Source organism: Phocoena phocoena, chromosome 11 (genome assembly GCF_963924675.1).
Source record: "Phocoena phocoena chromosome 11, mPhoPho1.1, whole genome shotgun sequence".
In the NCBI taxonomy this organism is placed as follows: Eukaryota; Metazoa; Chordata; class Mammalia; order Artiodactyla; family Phocoenidae; genus Phocoena; species Phocoena phocoena.
The window spans coordinates 95,759,175-95,770,213 of NC_089229.1; the positions used below are offsets into that span (position 1 = coordinate 95,759,175).

The 11,039-nt window shown below is 54.2% G+C and overlaps 1 protein-coding gene across 1 annotated transcript; it reads left to right on the forward strand.

The window, feature by feature from the left end:
• The first annotated feature begins 1,763 nt into the window (after positions 1-1,763).
• C1R (complement C1r) lies at positions 1,764-11,039 on the forward strand. Its single transcript, XM_065886576.1, has 11 exons — positions 1,764-1,921; positions 2,642-2,870; positions 4,125-4,317; positions 4,635-4,781; positions 4,875-5,071; positions 5,361-5,508; positions 5,616-5,737; positions 7,524-7,602; positions 7,952-8,107; positions 9,433-9,507; positions 10,155-11,039. Coding segments are annotated over exons 1-11 (2,118 nt in total). The 5' UTR covers positions 1,764-1,919; the 3' UTR covers positions 10,925-11,039.

Below are 11,039 nucleotides of genomic sequence, written 5' to 3' on the forward strand. Positions count from 1 at the left end.
TAGATGTAAATATATCCACAGAGGGAAACATACCATTATGTTAAGAGAGAAAACTTTTTTCTCCCCAGAATCAAATCTTAAAAGGAATGATCAATATGTCTTCAATACTGGTTTGAAAACAAATGCTTGAGCAATCTTCACGTGGCTGTTCCTTCTTGCTGTCCTTGGTATACATCAAGGGTATATAACACAACATGTAAGTCGAGGTGATTTTGTATGGTTGGGCAGAGTGGGAATCCGACTGGGACTGAGCTAATGAGGTCCAAGCTTGTCAGTTTCCAGTCATGCTACGTGGTACCAGGACAGAGCTCAGAATCCCTAGGAGGAATGGGAGAGTTTCTGCCAAGACTCACCTTCTTGGACCACCTCCTCTACCTGTATATCTGCCATCCTGCCCCGTGGTAAGCGCACAGCACACACATACTGCTGTCCAGATGCTAATGTGCGGTTTGCTAGACAAGATTCCCCTCCTTTCTTGCCTCCTGACATCCTCCTTATCCTTCTTCCCTACCTTTTGTCCTTCCTCACCTGACAAGGCCACGGATCATGCCGTGGATCGTGTCATGGATCAGCCCTGCCGGCAGACTCAGTCCTCGGCTCTGACGTATAAACCTGCTGGAGATCCTCCAACCCTCCAACCTGGCCTGATCTTGCCTCTCCCACATGCCTGCTCTCAAACTACATTCAGTGAGGACCTGGCCACTGCCTAGCGGGAAGCTGCCACATCTTCGCGAGCCCAGTGCCTGGGAAAGTGCCTGGCACTTTAAATAGGTAGCTTCCAAATGGATAAGTGAGCAGGTGGGTGGGTGGAGAGTTGGAGGGATTCATCTAATAGGGGAAACAAGCAGGATGGACTACAGAGGCCTGAGAACTCAGAGGCCTGTTCTGGATCTGCGTCTCCCCGTGGAGCACACCGCTATAGGGTCGCTGAGCCCTGGAGAGTTGAAGAAAGTCTTCCCCAAAGAGCAAAGGCTTAAAACAGGACACGATGGCCTGGAGGACAAGAGAGACGAGAGCCCTTTCTCCCTCCCGGGGGCCTGGCCTTCTCTCAGAAAAGACCAAGTCACTAGTGGTCGGTCTACAGCCACACTGTTTGCCCAGCCCTAGGCAGCTGGGACACTCAGGGGCTCAAACTCTTGACCAGTTTCTGAGGATAAGAGGATGTGTCTATCCTGTCCTCAGCTGCCCCTGCTTCTCTAAGAAACAAGTTCATTGGCAGGCCTGAGTTCACTGAGGTGGGGAAGGAGGGTCTTACAACTGAGCCCGATGCTGCTTTGGGGTCACAGCAATCCTTGCTCTTCGTGTCACTGATGCGTGAAGTAGCCCAGGGCCCCAGGGCAACCGAACTTCATTCTCCTCTGTGCCCTCCTGCACTACCCTTCTCCAGCCCTTGTTCCTGTCACATCATCCTGGGCATTGAAACCCTGGCTGCTCCCAGACCAGGGCTGTCAGGCGACTAAGGACAGGAAGGGTCCAGGAAAGAGAGTCACCCTCAACTGCAATCTCCATTACCCTTTTGGTAGGAACCTTGTACAACAACATCAGACCCCAGGAAGGTCCCAGAAGAAAGAGGGAATTCCCATCAGATTTAGAAACGGAAGTCTGGGCCTCCAACCAAAGGCTTTTCTGTCCCTAAAAATGCAGACCCATCTCTAGACCTTCCCCATGTGGCCAGCAGGTGGCACCACCATCAGGGATTTCAAAACCAAAACTAAATGACACTGGAAACAGATTTTTTTTTTTTGGTTTTTGTTTATGCAAATAGTTCATTCCCTACAACATTCCTCCCGTAATGGTCCCCCCCTTTTCCCCCTCATTCCCTCCCCCTTCCCTCCTCTGCGTGACTCTGCTCTCCCTGGACACAGAGTGGATGAAGACGCTGTCAGGAGAGTCAGAGACCCAAAAACAGCCCTTGAGAAATGTGAGTAAGGCTAATGGGGACCAAGGAGGGTGGGAGAAGCCAGAGCAGAGAATCCTGGGCACGGGAGGCAACCCTGCCCCCAGATTTACTCAGGGAGGTGGGAACACACTTCCCCTCCGTATATACCTTACCCCTTCCAACGTGCACACATGCAAACACATACCCCCCGTCCCTCCTCCTGAGGGCAAGAGGAGACCTCAGACCCAGGAGGTGATGCCACCTTATCTTCCTCCTCCAGCTCCCAGGGAGCAGCGAGATGGGGGACCCACTCAGCCCTGGAGAGGCGTCGTTTTGTGCCCAAAACCATCTTCCATAGGTGGTTTCTCCCAGAGGCCTTTGCTGAGCCTCTGGGAGCCCTTTCGGAGAGCCGTGACTGGAAACCCTCACCCCCAGTTAACGGGTCCCAAGCCAGCCCTATTCCGGGAAGGGGAGGGGAGTGATGGGACAGAGCAGAGGAGGCTGGGGAGAGAGGTGGAGGGAGCGCGATGACCTCCGGACTGGACACTGCCCCGGGGAGTATGCACCAATGCGGCAGCTGCAGAGACCAGCCTCCGCACTCCGCCCGCCCCCGCCCCCCAGAACATCTCTGTGAGGTCTAGAATGGGCCGAGAGGAAAACGCCCGGCGGTATGACCATCCCCACCCCCTCCGCAGCCACTGCCCAAACTGCAAGGCTGCTGCACCCCTCCAGCCCTACAGATACCTTTTTTCTTTTTGGCAGGTGGCTCTTATACGTCCTGGTGCCAGTCCTGTTCTACAGGGTGGGAGGCTCCGTCTTCACCCCTCGGAAACTCTATGGGGAAGTGACTTCCCCTCTGTACCCCAAGCCTTACCCCGACAACTTTGAGACCACCACTGTGATCACGGTCCCCACGGGGTACAGGGTGAAGCTCGTCTTCCGGCAGTTTGACCTGGAGCCTTCGGAAGGCTGTTTCTATGATTATGTCAAGGTAGGGGCCCAGGTTGGGTGGGCAGAGGGAGAGCTGGGTGTCTCTGGAACCTGGGAACTTGTGTTCTGACCACCCTGTATAGGACCCCACCTGTGGACAAAGCCCCAAGCCTGTAAAAGCTGATGGCCAGGTGGGGGTTCTGAGAGCCAAGTGATGTCGTGGATGAGTGTCCACTGGTTTGAGAGCCCCTACGGGAGCACTGAGGGGAGAGACACAGAGGGAAGGTACGGGCCCCACTCTCAGGAAATGTACTGCCTACAGGAATCAGAAAAACCTTCCCCACCTTCTTACTTGCTAGCAGCCTTTGGGAAATCGCTGTGCCTCAGTTTCCCTGTTTCCATGGAGAGTATCACCTTGGCTGCCACCTCACCAGGAACGCAGGGACATGGGGAAGGGAGACGTTCATGGTGGTGGCTCAAGCATAGGCTTCAGCAAGGACAGGGAGCTGTCTCCTCACCTCTGTCATGACCAAGGGCGCCGTCCCAGTCCCATCTTTCTACATCCAATAAAAATGAGATTCTTGACTCCGGATTCGGGTAGAGCGCGCACACAGCCCATAAAATACTCTTCCAAGGAGACCTCCTGGAGGTTATAAGAGAATAACATGAAAATGAAACATCTTCCTAGCCCAGAGGACTTGAGACGGCAGTGTTGGAGGCGAGGGGTCTTGGTGGCAAGGGATGGTGAAGAATGAGGTTGGGGGAGGGATGCCTTCTGCTCTGGAGGGGTTAAGGAATCTGTGAAGAAAGAGGTAAGGGAAGTTCGGCCATGCTTGCTAAGGCTACCAGGCCCCAGGGGCTCACGTTCAGCTGAGTCCATCACGAGGCATGGCTGGACGTGAGTGGTTTGACTAAGGCGAGGTGGAAGGACAGAGCAGAAGGTGAAGCAGACCATCCAGGCTCTAGGGATGAAGGAATGATAGAGGCCAGGTAGAGGCCACCAGGATTCCAGTCGGGGGGCGGGCACAGGAGGAGATGGGTGTGAAGAAAGGTCTGAAACATGCTGGGGGTCATAAAAGGGGAGGGACGATGTTTGCGGGACAGGATAACGTGCAGAGTTAGCGGATGGAGATGCAGGGGACAGAGGAAAGGCACCTGGGGAAGCTTGCAACAGCCAGAACGCAGCAGGCAGAGAGCAGCTGGGGGCCGTCCAGCAAGGAGGCATGACAAGAGAAGGATGACCTTCACTGACCCTCCACGTGGGACGTGTCCCCTCAGCAACTGTCTCCCTACCCCACTGTCCTTCCTCCACCAGATCTCTGCCGATAAGAAAACCCTGGGGAGGTTCTGTGGGCAGCTGGGCTCCCCACTGGGCAACCCTCCAGGAAGGAAGGAATTTATGTCCCAAGGGAACAAGATGCTGCTGACCTTCCACACGGACTTCTCCAACGAGGAGAACGGCACCGTCATGTTCTACAGGGGCTTCCTGGCCTACTACCAAGCTGTGGGTGAGTGGCCCCCGTGCCCGTGTTCCAGGCCTCCTATTGCACGGGGGCCGGAAAAGGAGAACCTTGGCTCCAAAGAAGCAGGAAGCCTGGCCTTCCTTGCTTTTACCAAGAGAGCTTTTTCCAGGAGGGGGCTGTCCACCTGAGCCCTGTCCCCACTGGGCAGTTCCCAGAAAGCGTTAGAGGGGCCACGGGAGGCCCAGGTGGCCAGGAGCTGGCTTTGTCTGTTTAGGCCTCTGGTGAGTGACCTCGCTGAGACTAGCGCCACCACAGAAGTCCCCTGGCAGGAGCTGAATCCTTCCTTCCGGAATCTCTTCCAGACCTGGACGAATGTGCCTCCCAGCTCAACTCGGTTGAGGAGAATCCCCAGCCGCTGTGCCAGCACCTGTGTCACAACTACGTTGGTGGCTATTTCTGTTCCTGCCATCCAGGCTATGAGCTTCAGAAGGACAGGCATTCCTGCCAGGGTGAGGTCAGGGTTGGGAGGAAGGGACCGAGCAAGGGCTCACCGGGCCAGCCCGAGTCTTCGGGTGACCCCCCTCCCGGCTTTGCTCTCACAGCCGAGTGCAGCAGCGAGCTGTTCACAGAGCCGTCGGGCTACATCTCCAGCCTGGAGTACCCCCGGCCCTACCCGCCCGACCTACGCTGCAACTACAGCATCCGGGTAGAGCGGGGCCTCACCCTCCAACTCAAGTTCCTGGAGCCTTTTGAAATCGATGACCACGAGCAAGTACACTGTCCCTACGACCAGCTACAGGTGCAGCCGACCTCCCCACCCCCAGACGCCCTGTCCTCTCCTCCCATCGCCACGTGGCTCTCTTACCCCTCCTTCCTGCTGGACCCTCTGGCCAATTGGTACAGCAATGGCCAGCATCACACATGAGTTGGGCAAGTTCCTACACAGCTGGCAGCTGGGTACTGGGGATCCCTTTTACCCTCCAGCTGAAGACATACAGAAAGCAGGATCCCCACCACCAGCACCACCGCCCCAGCCCCGGAGAAAAGTCTCTGAACTGGAGAGGTGACCCTCCCTCCTCCCCCATCAGATCTATGCCAACAAGAGGAACATCGGTGAGTTCTGTGGGAAGCAAAGGCCAGAGCCCATTGATACCAGCAGCAACTCCGTGGACCTGCTGTTCTTCACGGACGACTCAGGGGACAGCCAGGGCTGGAAGTTGCACTACACCAGCAAAAGTAAGACTGCCCGGGGCCCCTCGCTGGCCAGCAAGGGGGCAGGATGTAGTGGGTAGAAAGAAGGCCAGTGGCTCTGCAATAAATGTGCCCTCTGCTTTCCCCGACAGTCATCAAGTGCCCCCAGCCCAAGACCCTAGACTCGTTCACCATCATCCAGGACCTGCAGCCTCAGTACGAGTTCCGGGACTACTTCATCGCCACCTGCAAACAAGGCTACCAGCTCATGGAGGTAAGAGCCACAGCTGAGGGGAAGGAACTGGCCCAGCATCAGGAATAATTCGCACAGCCAGGCCCACAGCAGACTGAGGCTCAGCCCCAAGTGGAATCATACACGTTTGAGCTGGAAGGGTCACCTGGCCTGTTCCAACTTGACTGCTCTTTGGAAACACTTAGGATTTTAAAATACTGATGTCCAGGTCCCCTGCTAGAGCCTAGTCTATGGGTCTGGAGTGCAGCCTGGGCGTCAGGATTACTAAAAGCTACTCAGGTGATACCACTGCCCAGCCAAGTTTAAGAGCTACTGGCCTTGCCCAATAACTCATTGTAGAGTTAGGAACCAAAGAGGCGGGGGCGGAGGTGAAGTGCAAGGAGCGACTCAACAGTACCGGGATTGTGTACAGCAAGGATTACCACCAAACCCCCTTCCTCTTGCTCCAGGGCTCTGGGTTTGGGGATTTTGGTGTGTTTTTTTTTTAAGACCTAACTGACTTTATTCAATGATTCATGAATCGGGCAGCATCCCACCTAACAACAAGAAGGGGCTTCTTTTCTGTACGTTGGTGGTCTTACCCCAGGTCCACCACCCTGTCCTCAGCTTTGCAGACTCAGGAAAATATGTGGTTTTCTCCACTGGTCAATCTCACAAAAGCTGGTAAATTAAAATGCTATTTTTAAAAAGCATGCGGTTGGAGTTACCCTTGGCCAGGGACCTGGGACTGGACATCCCGTCTTTGTTTAATAGAACCACTTGGGAGACCTACTCTGAAACAGAGAAGAGACCTTTGGTTTGTCCTTCAGTTGTAGCAAAGTCACCGAACAAACATTCTAAGTGTTACTGAGTGTCAGGCAGTGTTCTGGATGTGGGAAGTACAGTAAAAAGAAACACATATTCACGCAGGCTTCGTGGAGCTTACCTTTGAATGTTGCATCAAGCTGTTAGCCAGGTAACTGCTCCTCGCTCCAGGAAGGACTCAGTGTCCTAGACCCCTCCTCTCTGCTCAGGTTACAACTCACCACGTCCTACGTCCCCCCGCACCCTTACCTTGGCATTTGTCATTCACATCATAGAGTTTAAAACAAGTCACACGGTTTCTCTCACATTATTTACGTTTCACTGGGACATCCTAATCCTCGTACACATTCTCTTGCAATCTGTTCCAGGGCGAATTATCTGGGATGACTGTTGATCTTAATAAAACTCATTCATTCTGTCCAATTACTTTTCATTTCAGAGGGGGCCATCTCCTGCCCTGGTCCCTGCCATCTGCTCACCTACGACAGCACTTAGCATACGTCAGCATCCTCAAGCACCCTTGAAAGTGGCTGGGCTGCGCTAGTATTTTAGGAAAGGCTGTTGCCCTTAAGAAGACTACAGTCTAGGGGCGATGAGGTGATGAAAGGTGTTCCAGAGGAAGAGAAACATGGTTCTACTTCAGGGCAGAAACTTTTGTTTCAATGCAGAGAACACACAACTGGGCTTGTTGTTTTTTTAATTTAAAATTGTGGGGTTCAATTGGACCTCAGTGGAAACAGGCAAGAATCTAGAGAGAGGATTATTGGGTCTAACAACTAGCCCTAGGTCTGACTTCCTGCTGTGTGGCTCATGTGTGCCCATGTGTAAGTCTGGTCTGAAAGGACTGGCTAGGAAGAAGGACCAAGGAGCCACGTCCATGGGTGCGAAGTTCTGAGGGCTTGAGAGATGACTTTGCATCCCTACTGCTCCCGTGTGGGCGAGGACAGGAAGGGAGCTGCGGCACCTCCTTGTACTAACAGCACCTCTATCTCTGATCAAACAGGGCAAACAGGCGCTCCTGTCCTTCACAGCTGTCTGCCAGGATGATGGCACATGGCATCGCGCCATGCCCAGGTGCAAGAGTAAGTTGCAACTCAGGGATGTGTCTCCCCCGAGGAGAAGGGAAGAGGGGTCTGGCCTAAGCATCTCCCCAAAAAGACCCTCCCCTGACTTATCCTTTGAAGCCTCTGGCCCATCCAGGAACCAGTCAGCCCTCATCTCAGCAGGACTGACAGGCTGTACCCAGGACTGAATTTCGTTGTATCCAGTTCTCGTACATCACGAGAGCCCCCTACTCACCATAGTTCCCGAAGGTTCTCAGCATGTTCTGCAGGTCCACTCCTGCTCTGTGGGCAGACTGCTCACCTTCCTCCCACTGAAGTTCCGGTACAATCCTTACCAGCTCTCAGACGGCCCTGTGTTCTCTCCAAGTCAAGGACTGCGGGCAGCCCCGAAGCTTGCCTAATGGAGCCTTCAATTATACCACCACGACGGGGGTGAACACCTACCAGGCCCGTATCCAGTACTACTGCCATGAGCCGTATTACAAAATGCAAACCAGAGATGGCAGAAGCCAGTCTGAACGAGGTAGGGACCCATGCAAATGGCAGTCTTCTCCCTCTTGTCGGGACATCTGCAAATTTCTTCCAATAGAATCCCTACAGAGTGAATATTAAGATATTTATCCAGGGCACTGGCTTCAGAGGTACCAAGAGGCATCTAATAAAGCTGAAGAAGGGAACACCTGAGCTGATACAAAGAAAGACTTGAATCTCATAAGCAGCTTCTTCTCACCACCATCACCACCACCACCATCACCACCACTACTGCTACCATCACCATCACCACCACCACCATCACCACCACTACTGCCACCATCACCATCACCACCACCACCACCATCACCACTACCACCAGCACCACCATCACCACCATCACCACCACCACCATCACCACCATCACCACCACCACCACTACAGCTTTATCAGTGAGACTTCCTCAGCCTTCTCCCCACATACCCTCTCAGGCTGCTATGTTGTGAATTTCTGCATTGAGGTTTACTAAATTACTCTCAAGTTCATCTGTGGGTATCTTTAAAACTTTTTTTTTTTTTTTTTTTTTTTTTTTTTTTGCGGTACGCGGGCCTCTCACTGCTGTGGCCTCTCCCATTGCGGAGCACAGGCTCCGGACGCGCAGGCTCAGCGGCCATGGCTCACGGGCCCAGCCGCTCCGCGGCATGTGGGATCTTCCCGGACCAGGGCACGAACCCACGTCCCCTGCATCAGCAGGCGGACTCTCAACCACTGTGCCACCAGGGAAGCCCGACCTTGTGCAAATTATTTAAACTCAGTTTCCTCGTCTATAAGGTGGGGATAATGATGCATATCTGAAAGCCTCATGGTGGTGCTTAAATGAGATAATGCAGATAAAGTTCTGAGCAATGAGCACCGGCACACTGTCCGTGATCAGAAAACATAGCTACCAGGAATTCCCTGGCGGTCCAGTGGTTAGGACTGCGCTCTTTCACTGCCAAGGGTATGGGTTCAATCCCTGGTTGGGGAACTAAGATCCACCCAGCACCGCCAAAAAAAAAAAAAAAACCATAGCTACCATTAACATCTACTACCCAGCACCAAGATGCAATCACTGATGGAAGTTTAATAAGTTCCTGGCAGGTTTTGTGTCTACTTTCACAGATGGGGATCGTGCTGAATATAACAGTTAAGCATTCTGATTTTTCCACGTAGCATTAAAACAAAAATATACGTATGGAGCCTCTTAACACTTTCAATATCCCATCCACGTATATTTGAACCTTTCCCTTTGATCCCTGACCTCTCCCTCCCGCACTTTGGTGCTCACTGGCCCCTGCCCACGACCTCCCAGCCTGAGCGCAGCCCCTCTCCCCTCAGGGCGGTACATCTGCACAGCTCAGGGCATGTGGAAGAATGAGCTGGCAGGAGAGAAGATGCCTCGGTGTTTGCCAGGTGAGTGGAAACGCTCCGCCGTCCTCTGTGGCCCTGGCAGCCCTGCAGGGCCTCAGAGGAGGCATGGCACAGAGGAGGGAGAGACGCTCCAGCTTGAAGCTGAAGGTAGACGGGGGTGAGGGAGGAATCAGGAAAAAGCCGAGGAGACGCCCCAGCAGAAGGGCAGAGGGACCCAGAGAGCTGGACCTGTCCCGACATTCCTGGACTTTTCACTGAGCAGGTGGGAGATGAGGAATAAAAAGAAAAAGAGCAAAAGAGACTTCCCTGGCGGTCCAGTGGTTAAGACTCCACGCTCCCACTGCAGGGGGCACGGGTCCGCGGCGCGGCCAAAAAAAGAAAAAGGAAAAAAAGAGCGAGAAAAGCCCCAGGAAGAATAAACAAGAACGAGGAGAAGAGGCTGACCGTACACCAAAGACGGAAGGGAGGGAGGAGAGAGAAGAAAGGGGCCTGAGCTAAAAAGAGGGGACGAAGGGGAGGGAACAGACCGCGGTGCCGGGCGCTGACTTCTCCCCCCACCCGCCCCCTTCTCCTCCCCCCACCCGCCCCCTTCTCCTCCCCCCACCCGCCCCCTTCTCCTCCCCCCACCCGCCCCTTCTCCCCCACCCCGCTCCCTTCTCTCCCCGCCCCACCCCACTTCTCCTCCCCAGTGTGCGGGAAACCCGTCAACCCTGTGGAGCAGAAGCAGCGCATCGTTGGAGGCCAGAAGGCCAAGCTGGGCAACTTCCCCTGGCAGGCCTTCACCAACATCCACGGCCGAGGTGGCGGCGCGCTGCTGGGCGACCGCTGGATCCTCACGGCCGCGCACACGCTCTACCCCAAGGAGTACGAAGCACAGGGCAACGCCACCGTGGACGTGTTCCTGGGCCACGTCAGCGTGGAAGAGATCACCAAGCTGGCCAACCACCCCGTCCGCAGGGTCAGCATCCACCCCGACTACCGCCAGGAAGAGTCCCACAACTTCGAGGGGGACATCGCCCTCCTGGAGCTGGAAAACAGTGTCACCCTGGGCCCCAACCTCCTCCCCATCTGCCTCCCCGACAACGAGACCTTCTATGACCAGGGTCTCATGGGCTATGTCAGTGGCTTTGGGATCACGGAGGAGAGACTTTCTCACAACCTCAGGTTTGTCCGTCTGCCCGTAGCTAAGCGAGAGGATTGTGAGAGCTGGCTCCGGAAAAAAAATAGGAAAGATGTGTTTTCTGAAAACATGTTCTGCTCTGGGGACCCGACTCTAAAGCAAGATGCCTGTCAGGGGGATAGCGGAGGGGTCTTTGCAGTGAGGGATGAGAAAAATGATCGCTGGGTGGCGACAGGCGTCATATCCTGGGGCATCGGCTGCAGCAGGGGGTACGGGTTCTACACCAAACTGCTCAACTACGTTGACTGGATCAAGAAAGAGATGGAGGAGGAGAACTGAGCCCGGAATTCACTAGGTCAGAATCCAAAGAGCAGGGTGTAAAAAAAGAAAAAAGATTATCTAACCAGCTGTTGACAACCACTAAGAATCCATATTAAAATCACTGATGCAGAAA

Excerpts from the sequence above, each read along its gene's own strand:
- C1R (XM_065886576.1), top strand. Across the intron at positions 4,782-4,874 it reads GGACAGGCATTCCTGCCAGG|CCGAGTGCAGCAGCGAGCTG; the intron begins GTGAGGTCAGGG and ends TTGCTCTCACAG. Across the intron at positions 5,509-5,615 it reads GTTGCACTACACCAGCAAAA|TCATCAAGTGCCCCCAGCCC; the intron begins GTAAGACTGCCC and ends TTTCCCCGACAG.